At 37.3% G+C, this 17120-nt stretch overlaps 1 protein-coding gene across 3 annotated transcripts in view; it reads left to right on the top strand.

The window, feature by feature from the left end:
• Positions 1–671: 671 nt before the first annotated feature.
• Positions 672–17120, top strand: part of LOC120086114 (Tetratricopeptide repeat (TPR)-like superfamily protein) — a 36931-nt gene continuing 20482 nt past the window's right edge. The window contains exons 1-12 of one of the 3 annotated variants that reach the window (XM_039042559.2): positions 678–849; positions 935–1054; positions 1149–1355; positions 1439–1561; positions 1823–1906; positions 1986–2036; positions 2150–2242; positions 2707–2847; positions 2926–3006; positions 6721–6792; positions 7692–7933; positions 8020–8191. In XM_039042559.2, the coding sequence (XP_038898487.2) occupies positions 847–849; positions 935–1054; positions 1149–1355; positions 1439–1561; positions 1823–1906; positions 1986–2036; positions 2150–2242; positions 2707–2847; positions 2926–3006; positions 6721–6792; positions 7692–7933; positions 8020–8191 (1389 nt within the window). In that variant the 5' untranslated portion in view covers positions 678–846. Of the gene's footprint in view, positions 850–934; positions 1055–1148; positions 1356–1438; positions 1562–1822; positions 1907–1985; positions 2037–2149; positions 2243–2706; positions 2848–2925; positions 3007–6720; positions 6793–7691; positions 7934–8019; positions 8192–17120 lie in introns of all 3 variants that reach the window. The other 2 variants (XM_039042560.2, XM_039042561.2) reach the window with 2 other exon arrangements.

Here is a 17120-nt window from a genome sequence, read left to right as displayed (position 1 = left end):
TCACCATAATGCAAAGCAAATTCTATAAAACTCTGCCCTGACTCATAAATAATCAAGCTTATAGAATACCCTCCAACTAAATTGGAGTACTCTAATAATCAATGTAAACCCCTGCAAGTTTACCCTCGTATTATTATTCCAACACACTAAAAAACACATCCCTTAAAAAACGATTGAAGATCACCGAATTTGTTTCTCTCTCGCGCTCTCTCTCCCTTTCTCTATCTCTCGCTCTCGCTCTCTTTTCCTTTTGAAGAGAAAAATTTTATTTAGATATTGTCTCGCTAATCTTGCTCTCTTTAGTATCGCTCTCGCGAGTCTCGCTCTCTCTGGTGTCGCTCTCGTCGATTTCACTTTCACTTATCTCATCCACATTCTCTCTTTCTACTCGTCTTCAACCCCATAACACATCGAAAATAAAAAAAAACAAACAAAAAAACCATAGGTTTACAATATTTATGAATCTTAGAACGACCCACCCCATCCCCATTATCGTTCCGTTTAAGACACAATTGACAAGAATAGAAGGGTAAGAAGATAGGTGAAGACATTTACGTAATCTGGTATGATGATGATGTTAACAAAAGGTCAATGGACCATTATTTTTAAAAAATGAGTCATTTGATATTTTGAGCCCAAAAAATGATTCATTCCTACAAATTTTCCCAATTAGTTTCATAAGAAGGGTTGAGGCGCGAGTGCCGACGATGTTCTCCGGCTCGTTTAGGACGCGGAGGACACGTTATTTTCCATGAACTGGTTCGCGAACGAGGATAGCGAGCTTTCGGGGGGCGGGTTTAGGGTTTAGTACTCGGATGCACGACAACTTCTGTTATTGGCGCAACAATGGCACGCTTTCTTCTCTCTTTTGGTCTTCACCATTTGATACCTTGTTTTATTCACTTCACTCTCTCCCTTCTCATCTTTGAACCAGGAAGAAGTTGCGGTAAAAAAAGAACATGAAGGAGAATCGGAGACCCCTTGTATTACAGCAAGACAATTGGAAGAAGCAGTTGACGCTTATCCAGATGATCCCTCATCCCATTTCAAACTCGTAATTTTCGCACATAATGGTTTCAACCTCCCCGCCCGTTCATAAATGATGCAATGTCCAACTTGACTGCAAAATTTTGCATACTTGAACGCAGGGGATTTTCATGTGGGAAAATGGAGGAAGCCACGATAAGGCGGCTGCCGCGGATCATTTTCTGAAATCAGCGAAATTAGATCCTAGGAATGCTGCCGCTTTCAAATATCTCGGGCATTATTACGCCACATTTTCTGTCGATATTGAAAGGGCTCTCAAGTGCTACCAAAGAGCTGTCAGTCTCGATGTCGACGATTTCCATTCTGGAGTGCGTCTTTCCTCCTAGTTTACCTGGTCTATTGCTTCGTCTGTATCAGTTTTAATTATGTACTCACCGATGATTATAACCAGGAAGCCTTGTGCGATCTGTTGCATCACGAAGGAAAGGAGAGTTTAGAGATTGCTGTATGCAAAGAGGCTTCCTCTGAGTCACCCAGGGCCTTCTGGGCTTTCCGGAGGTTGGGCTATTTGCAGGTTCTGAACTTTTGCCTGCTGTCTCTCTGTTATCATTCTTCTATTCTATCAGTCATCTCGGTATTGTTGAGCATCATTCATCACCACCCTTTTGATTCCAGAAATGATTTTCAATTTTTTAATGAGAAAGATTTATAATGAATGTAACTAATCATAAATTAATGATCCACCTCATGCCTTCAATCGTAAAAATGTAAAATTTCAAATGAAATTTACAATCAAAATTTTCCTAGCTCTATTGTTCTACTGGTCAATTGGCAGGTTTATCAAAAGAAATGGACTGAAGCTGTCTTAAGTCTTCAGCATGCAATTCGAGGATATCCTCATTGTGCTGATTTATGGGAAGTAAGCTTAATTTTTGTGAACATTAACTTCCATTGTACTTGTCTAGTCCAGCTAATATTGAATAACCTACTTGTTTTAGGCCCTGGGTCTTGCATATCAGCGACTTGGCAGGTTTACTGCTGCAATTAAGGTAGTTTATTTCACCAATGGAACTTTTAATTTTCATGAACAGAGTTAATTTTCTCTTCTTTTAGGAAGTCAGATAGTTATCATTAAAGCCTACATTGTTTGTCCTTCTAACAGTCTTATGCACGGGCGATTGAAATTGAAGGAGATAGAATTCTCGCTTGGGTTGAGAGTGGAAACATCTTCTTGATGCTTGGTTTGTTCAAAAAGGTAAGACTTGTCTAGTTGTCTGCTATACTTTTATTTATAGGTTGCATTCTTCCAATCATTTCTGCGGTACCTTTTGTTCGTCTGTGTGTATGATACTATGGTAGTTTCCTGGAGAATGCGTTGGCTAGCTCTCCCTGATGAACCTGCCTTAGTATTCATTTCTTTTTCTTCTTTTATGAAGATATCTAGAATTGGGGCAGGATTGTTGAAGATATACATTGTTGTTGGTTTGAGCATTTAAGTAAATGAACAAAATATTTTTGTTGCCTCTTGAAACCCAATGTATGACTTTGAATGCTTTGGAAACTATATGGTGAGTTGGCTCTGCATGGATTTAGTATATTTGGATTTCCTTGAAATTGTGTTTCTTTATTCAATCAGAGATTTATATGCTTTTGCAACTTCTCATTTGTTTCCCAAGTTACTCATTTTATTTGGTCATGATGCTTAACAAATTTGAAAAGGGAGTTGAACACTTTCAGCAAGCTCTAGAGAAATCACCTAAAAGTATTACTGCACAATTTGGGCTCTCCTCAGGGCTTCTTGGTTTGGCAAAGGAGTACATTAATAGGGGGGCATTTAAATGGGCATCCTTCCTATTAGAGGTTTGTTATCTTGTATTTATGAGATAATCCCCTTTAACTTGCTTTCTTTTGTTACTAGATTTATTTTATTGATTCTAGGAAGCATCTAAAGTTGCAAAAGGAAGTACTCATTTAGCTGGAAACTCATCGTGTATCTGGAAGTTGCTTGGAGATATTCAGGTATATATAGCTATCTTAAAGTTTCTAGCCAAGTGATATTGTTTTTGTTTGAAGTTATGTAATGGGAAAGTCCTTGTTAATAGGGGTGTTCATTGGTCGGTCGGTGTCGATTTTTGGCTATAACCGGTGTTAACCACTAATTTTTAAATATTGGTGATGCCAACTGCCCATCTACATGGTCGGTTGGTCGATTTTCGTCGGTTTCTTGTCTCCCATCAGAATTGAACAAAAAAAAGAGGGAAGAAGAAAAAAGAAACAAATAATAAAGTAAAAAGAAGAAGGGGATCGAGAGAAAAAAACGAAAAAATTAAGAAAGAGGCAAGAGAAGATACAAAGTGAACGGTGGCATTAGCACGACCACGGTGGTGGTGAGGATGATCGGTGGAAAGAGGAAAAAAGATAGACGGCAAGAAAAGAGGGAAAGAAAAAGAGTTAGAGGGTGAGAGAAGAGAGATACAGAGAGACAAAGAAGGGAAAAGAGGAGAGTTAGAGAGTGGAGAAAAGGGAGAGGTGGAGAAAGAACAGAGAAGAGGGAGAGGAAGAGAGAGAAAGGAATTGGAAAATGGAATCGTGTGAGATTTGAAAAGAGTAAAATTGATCTTAAAAAATTAATATCTTTTGAAAGCATAAGTGTTATTGAGAAAACCAACCTTGATTTTAAGAAAACCAACATTAGTTGGCATGGGCCAGGGATGGGGATTGCAGTACCTCACTTTTCCATAGAGTGGCGAGTGGCCGGAAGAGTAGGAATAGAATTGGGCCCTTGGCAGTGACTCAGGGGAGTACTTAAAGGAGGAAAAAGAGATTGAGGAGGAAGCTATCGGTTTTTTCTCTAAGTTGTATGGTCGGGAGGTTTCGGCTAAACCCCTTTGTTGAAGGGATTGATTGGAGCCCGATTTTTGAAGGGGATAAGGAGAGATTGTCTTGGCCTTTTATTGTCAAGGCGATTAAAATGGCTATTTTTGGGAGTGACAGATCAAAATCTTCGGGCCGGATGGATTTACTATGGCCTTTTATCAAGAGAACTGGTCCCTTGTGAAGGTCAAAGTCTTTCAGGAGTTTTACGAAAGGGGAGTCCTAAATAACTCATTGGTTGAAACTTACATTTGTTTGATTCCAAAGAAGGAGTCTGTGACTAATCTTATCACGAGTGTGTACAAAATTCTTGCAAAAGTTTTGGCAAATTGATTAAAGAGGGTGCTTTCATTGACCATCTTAGAGGTGCAAGGGGCTTTTGTGGTAGGAAGGCAAATTTTGGATCAAACCCTTATAGCTAATGACGCGACAGAGGACTGTAGAGCTGGTAAGAAGGAAGGGGTGCTGTTTCAAATCGATTTTGAAAAAGCTTATGACCATGTTGACTGGAACTTCTTGGATAAGGTTTTAGAGAGGAAAGGTTTTGGTTATAAGTGGCGCATGGGATGTGAGGTTGTGTGAGGAATGTGAGCTATTCCTTTCTCATCAATGGGAGCCCTAAAGGGAGGTCTGAGGCAAGAGGATCCCTTTTCCCCTTCCCCTTTTCTTTTTCTCCTTGTTGTGGATGTCTTAAGCAAGTTGGTGAGTAAATGTGTCGAAGGTGGTACCATTGAGCCCTTTGAAGTGGGCAAGATAGGGTGGTCCTTTCCCATCTTCAGTTTGCAAATGATACTCTCTTCTTTTGCTTTGGAAGTGTTAATTCGTTTTTTATGCTAAATTATGTTCTCGCCTTTTTTGAGGAGATGTCGGGTCTGAAGATTAACAGGGGTAAGTGTTGTGTCTTGGGGGTATCAATTGTGAGGAGGACAAGATTAGAAGGTGGGCGGAGTGTATTGGGTGCGAGGTGGGTAGCCTTCCCTCTTCTTACCCGAGCCTTCCTCTTGGGAATAACTCGAAGAATGTCTCCTTATGGGACCCTGTGATGGATAAAGTTTGCAGTAGGTGTCGAGCTAAGTAGTGCGAGCTTGTAACCCAAACGGGGGCATTAAAGTGGTTGGAGGTTGGTCCGACCCTTTCATTATCTTATGAAGTGGGTTGTTTCTTGTTCAAAAAAAAAAAAAAAAACCCACAGAGTAGGGTCTTTAAAAAAAAAAAATTCGTAGTAAGCTGGCTTCTTGGAGAAAGAGTTTCTTTTCTAAAGTGGGCCATCTTACTTTGATTAAGTCTATCTTGAGTGGCATTCCAGTTTATTTTTTTTCTCTATTTAGAGCCCTGAGCGAGGTTTGCAAGTGTTTGGAAAGATTGATGTGTGACCTCCTTTGGGAAGGGATTGATGAAGGAAAAGGAAAAGGCTCGCACCTTATTAGATGGGAGGTTATCGAAAAACCAGTTTCTTTGGGGGGATTAGAAATTGGGAATCTTAGGGATTGTAGCAAAACCCTTTATAGCTAGGTGGCTGTGGCGTTTTTCCGTTGAGTCCAATTCTCTTTGGTGTAGGATTATTGTTAGTAAATATGGACCTCGCACTTTTGAGTGGTTGGACAAAGGGATTAAAGACACCTACCAGAATCTTTGGAAAGATATCTTGAAAGAGCTCCCTGTCTTTGCTCGTTGGGTCCAAGGGAGAGAGACGTACTTCTGGGAAGATCACTGAGTGGGGGAGAGACTTCTCTATGGGTTATTTCTCGATTGTATCATCTGTCTTCTTTTAAAAACCATTTTGTGACAAATTTTCTTGTTTGGAGTGGGAGCCCTTGTACATTTTCCTTCAAGTTCCGTCAGTCTCTTTCTGGTAGGGAAATGATGGACGTGGTGTCTCTCATTTCTCTTCTTGAGAGTCATCTCTTTTGTCATAGGAGGAGAGATGTGAGATTTTGGAGCCTTAATCCTTTGGAAGGGTTCTCGTCTAAGTCCTTTTAGTGTTTGGTTAACCCTTCTCCTCTTGGTGAGTCAGTCTTTTCATCGTTGTGGAGGATTAAGGTTCCTAGAAAGGTGAGGTTATTTACTTGGCGGGTTCTTCATGGCCGTCTTAATACGTCGGATAGGCTTGTGAGGAAGTTGTCGCTGATGGTTGGACCTTTTTGATGTATTCTTTGTCGGAAGGTGGAGGAAGACTTGGACCATAGTCTTTGGCATTGTGATTTTACGAGCTATGTTCGGGGTTTTTTTTTCCTTGACGTTTGGCATGTTGTGGGCTTGACACAGAGATGTTAAAGATATGATTGAGGAGTTCCTCCTCAAACCGTCATTTGGGGAGAGAGGCCGGTTTCTTTGATGTGCTTGTGTTTGTGCTATTATTTGGGTGTTGTGGGGTGAGATGAATAGTAGGGTGTTTAGGGTTGAGAGGGATTCTAGAGAAATATGGTCTCTTATTCGGTTTCATGTTTCTTATTGGACTTTGATGTTGAAGGCTTTTTGTAACTATCCTTTAGGCATGATTTTGTATAATTGGGGTCCTTTCTTGTAGTGGGAGCCTACCCTTTTCTGTGGGTTTGGTTTTTGGATGCTTGTGTATTCTTTCGTTCTTTCTCAATGAAAGTTGCTGTTTTCATTAAAAAAAAAAAAAAACCAACATTGGGTTTTGAAAAAACCATGGGCGCCCATAGTTTTCACCAAAACCTCTTCAATTATTATTTGATTGTACAGATTTCAATTTTTTTTTTAATGACAGTGTTCTCTTTGACCTCGGTCGCTATAATGAAAATTTCTTTGTAAAAACCGACTTTCGACAGCCACTCACTTTATACTGTCCGACCGCCACTAATTTGGTTGGTTTCTATCTGTTGGATCGGTTTTCAGAGTTCTTATGAACACCCCTACCTTTTAAGGGCTACAGTTCCCGATTCCCACCAATGCGTTCGAAGGCTCAAGGTAAACTTGGGAGTTTTTATTCTTGAAGAGGGGCTTACTTTTGAGGCAGTATGAGGTATAGGCCTCATAAAATCCTAAAAATAAAACATAAAAAATAAAAACCTGAAAATATATTATTAGCAGTCACTGAACATAACAGTTTTATAAAATTTTAAAAGAAGAATAAATATTATTAATTATCACTTGAATAAAGGTATTAAAACATCATTTAAATGTTTATTTTTGGTGTTTAATGGTAAAAGCACTAAGGGACTGGACTACAACTCATTCTGTTTTTGACTTTTAGTATTCTAAATATTTTAAAAATATTTTTATCAATAACAAATCATTATTATTATTCATATAAACATTAACTTGTGCACTTCTAAAGAAACACTCACCAGCCCTTAATTAGGCCCACATGCTTTAGCCATTCAGGGCGCTTTTCTAAAAACAGTTCTTATTTTTATTTATTTATTTTTTGTTGGTAAAGAATTAAAATATATTCTTTGAAATCCTTTTTTTTCCTAATAATTTCTTAGAAAACCTCTTTAACTTTTTTATTTTTTTTTCATGAATTATTTTACATAAAAGAATCACCTATATTTTCTAGTGTGTGGCTCACACAAATTGTTGTTTTTTTGCCTCTCGTGCTTAAGCTCTAGTGGCTACTTCACTTTAGTGGTCTCATGCTTAAGATACTGAGTCTGGCTTCATGTTCATCTATAGGTGTAAATTTCTTATGATCCATAAGTTTTGAAGCTAAAAGTTTGATCCCTCCCTAAGGCAAGCCTCAAAGGTGTAAACCATAGAAACCTTCACAAACATTGTTCCAATGCTAGTATTTGCGTACAATGCTCCATTATATTTGTATACTAACATGACATAGTGTGTGATGTGAATTATGTTGTCCTTTTTAGCATACGTATGCGAAATGTTATCCATGGATGGAAGAGGACTGGGAACAATGCTCAGAATCCTTTAGAACTTCTATCCTTGCCTGGAAGCAGACCCGCTGTTTGGCTTTATTTTCTGCCAAATGTTCCTATCAGCAAGCTCTGCACTTGGCTCCGTGGGAAGCTAACATTTACACAGATATTGCTATTACTTTAGATATTATTTCATCTTTGAATGATGATTCTGGGTCTGGATTCAATTCCTGGTATTGCATCTATTTGCTCTGTATTCTTTTGATGCCACCATATTTTTTGGATGTTCGTTTTCTTGATTGCCATCTTTTCTTGCCAGGCAGATATCTGAAAAGATGACATTAGGGGCCTTGATGCTCGAGGGTGACAATCATGAATTTTGGGTGGCAATGGGATGCATCTCTAACCATGATGCGTTAAAGCAACATGCTTTTATTAGGGCATTGCAGTTAGATGGATCTCTAGCTGGAGCCTGGGCTTATCTAGGGAAGGTATTTTACCAATGCTGCTTTTAGAATATGCCATTTTTATATTAGGATTATTTTTATTTTTTAAAATTTTAAATTGAAATCGAAGATGTTGATTGTGAGACATTAAAAGAGAGTGGAGCTCTTGGAGAAGCGAATTGCAAAACAAAAATGAGCTTGGACCACAAATCCTGATGGAATGGGGAAAAATCTTACTGCGTAAAATAATTCATGAAGTTGTTCTGGTTCTACATGGTCAAAGTTATCTTCACTTCATTGCAAATTTGACCCTCACACATTTTTATATATATATATATATATATATATATTTTTGGTTAATATTTCTCACCACCAAAATTTCTAAGATTACTTATTTTAGTAGTAAAATCATTTTCAATTATAATTTTCAAGTCGTAGTGCCTTTTCATTTATCAATGAATTGTATCTCTCTTTTAGAAGAAATGAGACGTGTTTATTCATCAAAGAGGAGATGAGCATCCCTCAAGAGCCTAGGGGATTAGAAAATGATTTCCAATTGGGCGCAAATCTAAGAAAAACCATAATTTAAAAAATCCTTATAACTCAATCACCAACTTTTTTCTTAGAATTTTTCATAAATAAATGAATGCTAAAAAATCTGAACACTACAAGAAAGTGAAAAAAGAAACAAAACGAAAAAAAAGAAAAAAAACATCATCAGATGTTTCATCCCCTTGAAAAATCCTCGCATTCCTTTCAACTCAAAGCTTCCAAATAATGGTCAGCACTGCATTGTACCGTATAACTTTAGCCTACCATCAAAGAAAATTTTCAGAAATTAGTTGAAGAAAGCCACTAGAGCTGCTTTAAGGAAAGACCCGAGAGAGGTTGAAAGTCCTGAGAAGATTATTACACACCATAGTTCAAAACACGTGGTAGGTTTCCCCGACCTCAAAAGGGTGTCTTCCTGGAAAAAGACATTCAATAAAGGGGGAAGAGTGAATACTCATTCTTATCCCGTCAATGCTGAGTTAGATTTTTAGTTATTTCTTATCTCTCTTCAGAAGTTTTTTCCCCTCTAAATATGTATGTATATGTATAGTTGTTCATATATTATATTTTAGGGAAGATTTCTTTTTGGTCGAGTTCCAATTTGGTTCCTATGTTTCAAAATGTTTCACTTTTAGTCTTTTAAGTTTTGAAGTTTGATTTCAATTTAGTCTATGAGTTTTAAAATATTATAATTTTATCCTTGACATTTGAGTTTTATTTCAATTTGGTCCCTAGGTTTCAAAATTTATACTGTTAACATTTAATTTTTCACTAAGTACACTTTTAGTCTTTGGTGTTAATGTATATTCATTAATTTAAAATAATTTTGATGTGAAATTTTAAATTTAATATTAATAATCTATAGTTACTATATATAATAGGTGCTATGGGGGAGGGGGGAATCTTTATCTTCAGTAAGTTAGTTTAATGACCTAAGCAGCTGGTTGAAATTGGTCTTGAGCGTGATAAGGGAATATGTCAGCTATGTTGAATGTATTGCTGATCTTCATTGTGGGAGGTAGATCAATCTTGTAGGCGTTTTGCGCAAGTCTTTCTAGGATAGGAAATGGTCCAATCTTCTTGTCTGTTAGTTTGGAATGGTAGCCTGTAGGAAGTCTGGAATTCTACAGCTCGTTTGTATTCATCTTCTTTAGATTTGTATGTTGAATTGCTTGTTTTGAGGTGCTGATGAACTTCATGAATTTTCTTTATCTGGTTGGACATTATGCTTGCCTCCACATTGAGATCAACAGAAATAGGTATATTAGCGATGTCTAATGTTAATCTAGGTACATGAGTATAAACAATTTCAAATGGGCACTTCCCTGTTGAACGGTTGACCATATTATTGAATGCAAGCTCGGCTTGAGCTAAGGAAAGGTCCCATTGGCGTGGTTTGTCCCCACTTAAGCATCTTAGAAGGTTACGAAGGGTCCGATTTGTAACCTCTGTTTGTCCATCAATTTGTGGATGGCTCATTGTGCTAAATAGGAGGTTTGTGCCAAATCTTTTCCAAAGAGACCGCCGGAAATGACTCATGAATTTGACATATCTATTGGATACTATGCTTTTGGATATTCCATGAAGTGGAACAATTTCCCTGAAAAAAAGATTAGAAACATTTGATGCATCATTAGTCTTTTTGCAAGCTAAAAAATGTGCCATTTTGCTAAAGCAGCCCACTATTACTAGGTCCGAGTCATACCCTTGTTGGGTTTTAGGTAAACCAAGGACAAAGTCCATGGAAAGGTCTTCCCAAATGTTATTGGGTATAGGTAATGTGGTGTAGAGTCCTTGGTTAGAACTTGATCCCTTCGAGGATTGGCAAATGTAACATCTTTTGACAAAATTAGCAACATCTCTTTTGAGTTGTGGCCGAATTTTTTTGAAGAGAGTAATGCTATGGTTTTATCTCGGCCAAAATGGCCTGCAAGGCCCCCTTCATGTGCTTCTTTTAGTAAGGACTCGCGGAGTGACGTTTGTGGGACGCATAAGGTCTTATTTTTGAATAAGAAACCATAAAAAATATGGAAATCTTTAGCTGGAACATGACTTGAACATGCTTGCTAAATGTTTTGAAAATCTAGATCAGTGGCATAAAGTTCAGGCAGATGGTCAAAAGCTATGATTTCTCCTTGAAGTAGGGTTAGATGTGTACCTTTTCTGCTCAGAGCGTCTGCCACTTTATTTACCTTACCTGGTGCATGTTTTATGACGAAATCAAAATGTTGGAGTAACTGAATCCACCGGGCATGCATTCGGCTTCCTTCTTTTTGAGAATGTAAAAACTTAAAAGAAAAATGATCAGTTAGTAATACAAATTCTCTGCCTAAGAGATAATGTTCCCACCGCTTAAGAGACCTAACAAGGGAATAGAGTTCCTATTCATAAGTAGACCTTTTTTGTCTGGAGGGGCTCAATTTTTCACTAAAATATTGTACGGAGTGTTTGTCTTGGCTTAAAACAGCACCTATTCCAATCCCTTAGGCATCTACAGTGACTTCAAAAGGTTTGTTAAAGTTTGGAAAACCCAAAACTGGTATTGAACTAAGAACTTCTTTTAATTTAGAAAAGCATTTTGTTTGATCATTAGTCCGAGTAAAGGGGGTATTAGCTTTTAAACAAGCAGTTAATGGGGTTGCATTGTACTGAAATTTCTGATAAATTTTTGGTAAAATGATGCTAAGCCTAGAAAACTTTGGATTTCTTTGATTGATTTAGGTTGTGGCCAATCAATGATAGCTTGGATTTTCCTAGGATCTACTTTAATACCTTGTGAACTTATTAAGAAGCCTAAAAAATACAATTTAATTTGAAGACGAGCATTTTTTTAAAGTTTGATGTATAAGACATGTTCCTTTAAAACAGTATAAAAACAGAATGTAGGTGTTCTAAGTGTGCCTTATAATTAGGACTATAAATTAGGATGTCATCCGACAAACTTAATCGAAAAAGGTAACAAAATTTGATTCATAAGTCTCATAAACGTGCTTGGTGCATTAGAGAGACCAAAAGACATAACTAATCATGCGAATAGGACCTAATGGGTCTTAAAAGTTGTTTTCCACTCATCATTTGGCCGTATTCGTGTTTGGTGGTATCTGCTCTTAAGATCTATTTTGGAAAAAAGTGTGGCTCCTCTTAGTTGATCCAATAGGTCGGACAAACAGGGCATAGGGAACCTATATTTGATTGTTATTTTATTAATGGCCTGGCTGTCAACACAAAGTCTCCAAGACCCGTCCTTTTTTGGTGCTAGAAGGGCAGGGACGACCCACAGACTAGGGCTTGGTTGTATGTGGCCTTTATCTAAAAGAGTTTGGATTTGTTCATGTAAGGCTGCATACTCTTTGGGGCTCATTCTGTAGTGGGGTAGATTTGGTAACAAACTTCTAGGAATAAGATCTATGTGGTGATGTATATTTTGAGGGGGAGGGAGGGATTTAGGTTCTTCTATTAGAGTAGGAAAGTCTTTTAAAAGCTGGAAAATTCGAGGATCTAGAGTGGAAGCGATGGGGTATCAAAAGTATCTTGATTAACTATGAAAGCTATTGGATTCATATTATTTTTTTGTATGAAATCTTTACCAGCAGTCAGGAAAAAAAGTGGTTTTTTAGGATTAGAAGATAGTTTTTTGTTGTTTTCATACTTAGCTAGAGGGAGGAGGACCACTTTCTTGCCCATCCACGTAAATTCGTAGGTATTGTCGCGACCATTGTGAAGAGTATTGTTGTCATACTGCCACGGCCTGCCCAAAAGCGATTGACGTCCATTTCTAAGACGTCACAAGTGATTTGATCTTGGTAAATGTTACCTATTGAGATAGAGACTGTGCAAGTTTATTGAATTGTTGCCTCTCCCCCTTTTTTGATCCAGTTGACCTTATAAGGATTTGGATGAGCCTCAGCCTTTAGATTAAGAGCATTGGTCAACTTTTTTGACACGATGTTTTCACTTCTTCCACCGTCAATAATTACTCGACGCAGCTGACCATTGATGGTGCAATGAGTGCGAAATAGAAAATGGCATTGGGGTGGTTTTCAGACTTAGGTGTGAGGAGAACGCGTTGAAGAACACAAGATAATTGATCTCCATCGTTTGGTTCAATGTCTTTGTCATCCGCACAATCATCCCCTATAAAATCATCTTTTTCTTGGATGGCTACAGTCCTTCGTTGAGTACACATTCGAGAATTGTCCTTGTTGTCCACAACGGGAACACTTTCTTGGAGTTAGTCGATTGTAAGGATTCACATTCTTCCTGTTTGAGGTGGTCTCAGCAGGCTTAGGCTTCGATTGCTTGGATAGTGTCAGCTTTCTTGGCTTGTTGACTCAAAGAAGAAGCTTGATCGGTTGTTTTAGATTGCTCTGCTCTACAAAAGGACGGTTGTTGCTGCTCCCAATTCTGTCTTCTTTGGTATGTTTTTAGGTGTTTTGCCTCCTGACTTTCCTCAATGGTGGCGGCTAAGGTAATGGTGTCAGGCAAATAGGCTACTGGATGTAACTTGAGAACTTCTTTAATTAATATCTTCTCATAAGCCAAGGATGAATCTTGAGATAAGTTGTTGCTCGATTTCGGGAAGATTGTTTCTAGCCCCCAATCGGTGAAATTCTTCAGTGTAATCAAGAATAGATTGGTCCCCTTGCCTACAAAATTGGTATTGATTGTACAAGAGTGATTGATAGTTGAGGGGGAGGAATCTTTTCTTCACAAGTCTTAGAAGTTTGGGCCAAGACTTGATTGGTGCCTTGTGATAATACCTCTAGTTGGTTTGAAGTAGATCCCACCAAGCTGAAGCTCCTCTTTGAAACTAAAATGCAATCAATTTTACCTTTTTCTTATCTTTGGGGGTATTGGCGTATTCGAAAAAAATTTCAACCTTCTTGATCCAATCTAAGAAAGCTTCTACATCCATTTTGCCATCAAAGCTAGGAAGATCCACCTTCATCGTGTAATCTTTCTTTTTTTGACGCGTCTTTTAAAATGATGCAAAACCTAGCTTAAGAGGGAGGGCAACGACAAAGAAAAGAAAGATAGAAATGTTATGGAAGCTATATTAGTAATTAATGGATAGAATAGTTGTTAGGGTATTTTGGTTATAAATAGAGGGGGTAAGGATTGAAGAAGTTAAGCATTAATTCAATGATCTCAAAAAAAGGAGGGTCCAAGTACCGCAAATTAATTTGTTTATCTTGTAGTTTGATTATTGTTTATGTTTCAATATAATTGGGTTCTATCAATTTGATATAAGAGCAATTCGATCTTGGCCATGGAGTTTGATGAGATTTTTCGTGAAAAAATATTGGAGAGTTTACGTGAAGAAATAGTGAAGAGTGTAGTGAAAGTTGAGATGAGTTGATGGGCCAATGGGGGAGGAGAGATGGAATAAGAAAACGAAAACATTATCCCAATCTTTTCAAGATACAACAACTGGAAAGATAAAAGAAATTATAGAAATAGAAATGGAAAATGAGACAGTCTATCAAAAGGCAGAATGAAGGGAAATTTGGCGAAGCAGAAAAGGTGAAAAACAAATAGTTTGAAGTTGATCGAGAAGAAAATAAAGAACGAGATATAGAAACAAAGAAGTGTGCACAAAAGCAGAGAAGAAAGACTACAAAGATAGAGAAGGCCACAATTTAGGACAAATCAGTTGATAAACCTTCAATGTGTGAATATCTTTGAAAGGGTTGGGAACAATTTCAAGGCGATGGAGGCTGGAGCTCCAAGAAAAGATCGTTGTCAATTAATGCTTCTATAGTCAAAGATGATGCCTTGGGGAAGATGTGAACGATTCATGGTATGGTCGGAGAAAGAGAATTGGTTGAGATGTAAGTTTGGTGAAGAAGCAGTATAAATGTGGGAAGTGAGACGGTTCTATATTTAATTTTTTTTGTCCACAAAATTGTAAGCATTTTATTTTTATCATTTGAACTTGCAAATTGGTTTTATTTAGTTCTTTTATAATATTTCAAATTGTAAAGGGGTATTTTAGTTCTTCAGATTTAGCATATAAAACTTATTTGTTAATATTTTATTTTTATTATTTATATTAACATATATAAAAACTTTGAATTCTTTATTTAACTATGACTTGTAACATTGGTCTAAAATACACAATTAATTCATTATAAAAATGAACAAAAAATTACACATGTCGAAGTTGTTCATATAATTTTTAAAAAATAAATATATGGATAATAAATATATTTTAATTAAAATTTTAAATGTTGTAATTAACATCATCATGGTCGGTGGTCATCAAGAAATTGTCCAACAATGAAGCCCATGTGTGATTTTAAATAAGATGTTATTGTGGTGGATGTTGAAGTACTAAGTTTTTGTAGGTGAATTCCTATCTTCATTCCCCTATTAAAAAAATGAAATAAGAAAAACCACACAATCACATCTATAAGAAAAATATAGGCGAGACAATGAAGAGAAAGAAGAAGAAAATAAATTAAGAAATTACCTCAAATATTTGAGGAGTTTCGATCTTGCATTTCACTTCTTTACATCTCTACGTAAAGAAACAAAATACACACTAGCATATATATAGAAAAATAGATACAACAAAAATGAAAACTTAGAAGAATAGAAGGATGTGATTTCTTTTTCACCTCCCAACTTTTTGTTGTGTGTCATGACTTTGTGAGCATGAATGTGATAGGTACTTAAATACCTTGGAGAACCATATCCCAAAGCCAACAATTGAGGTAAGAGAGCCAAGCCACTTCAGTACCACATTGGCCATCCCATTCTAACCGATGTGGGATAAAGGTAGGTCTTACTACCTTTGTTCCTGACAATACCCCATCCTTGGAAAGCCGATGTCCCGATGGCTAGACCGACAGTACTTCACTCGTAAACACTTGGTTAGAACCCTATGCCAGTGCTTCTCTCTGGAATGTTGACAATCGGCTCCGATACTATTGTTAGGTACTTAAACACCTTGGAGAATCATAGCCCAAAAGTCAGCTATAGAGGTGAGAGAGTCAAGCCACTTGAGTACCACGTTGGTTATCCCATTCTAATCGATGTGGGATAAAGGTAACCCATACTACCTTGGTTCCTAACGGAATGAAAGAAGAGAATGATATTTTATACCAAAAGATTTGTGGGTGGGAGGATTTTTTGTTTTTTGATATGAAAACAAAACTCTTAATCCATGTAAACTAGAAGACAATTGGATTAGTAGACGCACTCGGATATCTCAACTAGGTCGACACACCCATAGTGCCCTCATCATATCTCAATATTGAAATATTGAAAAAAGTCAGTGCTCAACATAAGAAGATACATAATAAAGTATAGAATGAACTCATGATCTAGATGAGGACGAAAATTGAATCTAATCTATGAAGATGAAAGCTCTCCAATTTAAACAAATATCTTGCACCGAAAAGCTTGAAAATGACTTGGAAAAAGAGAGTGCCAGGCCCATTTAGAAAGCAAAGCAAAGTTTCTGGTTTTCAAGCTACCCAAGCCGAGGCCCCCATCCTTTTGATCTTTAATAACTCTTCTCCCATTTTACCAAGTGATTCAACTTGCCCCCTTTATGCCCTTCCCCAAAAATTTTTCTCATGGATCTTTCTAAAGTTGAAATTACCTTTTCCGGCATTAAAAAGGTGGAATGTAGTAAGTGGGAAGATTGGGTAGCACTGAATTACATGGTGTGATTCTGCCTCCTGGGAAAGGTACCTTTCCATTTGTCTAATTTTCCTTGGACATTATCGATGATAGGCTGCCAAAATGATGTCTTCTTGGAATATCCTTCTAAAGGTAAACCAAGATACATCATTGGTAATTTCTCAACTTTACAATTCAGCATGGAAGCAACCGAGCGAACCTTGTTTTCATCTATATTAATCCCACATACGGCTGATTCTTCCCAATTAACCCTTTGGCCGAAGCACCATTCAAAGAGTTCAATTGTTCTTCGAAAAAAAGGCGATTAATTCACGATAAGGACTTTTCATGGAGAACTCTTTGGTTCCTTTCGAACCAAATTTCACAAGCAAAGTCTTCGCCGTATTTGCCCAAAGTAAATAAGCTTTCCCAAAATTTGGACAACATTCTCCTTGAAGCTACTAACACCTACTGAATATGGAAAGTATCAAGAAGCTTCTGCCAACATGCCAAGGAGAAGCTACAATCAAAATAATTCGAAGGGTTGGTAATGAGGGGAAATGTGAATATGTGGGAGATGGAAGGTTAAGATAGATGAATGTGAATGGATGAGTGAGAGAGAAAGAGAAATAATAGAGAGATAAGTGGAATTTTGGTAGCGTGGGGTGAGTGGTATTTTAAGAGAGAGAGAGATATAGAGAGAGAGGGGTAGTGGAAGGAGAGAGAGTAATAAATGAAAGAGAAAAAAGAATAATATACATGAAAATGAAAAAGAATAATTTAAGTAAAAATC

Source organism: Benincasa hispida, chromosome 9, assembly GCF_027475165.1.
Source record: "Benincasa hispida cultivar pf3 chromosome 9, pf3_genome.v1.1, whole genome shotgun sequence".
Taxonomy (NCBI): domain Eukaryota; kingdom Viridiplantae; phylum Streptophyta; class Magnoliopsida; order Cucurbitales; family Cucurbitaceae; genus Benincasa; species Benincasa hispida.
The sequence above is the reverse complement of the archived record's forward strand: the minus strand, read 5'-3'. Positions and strand labels throughout refer to the sequence as shown.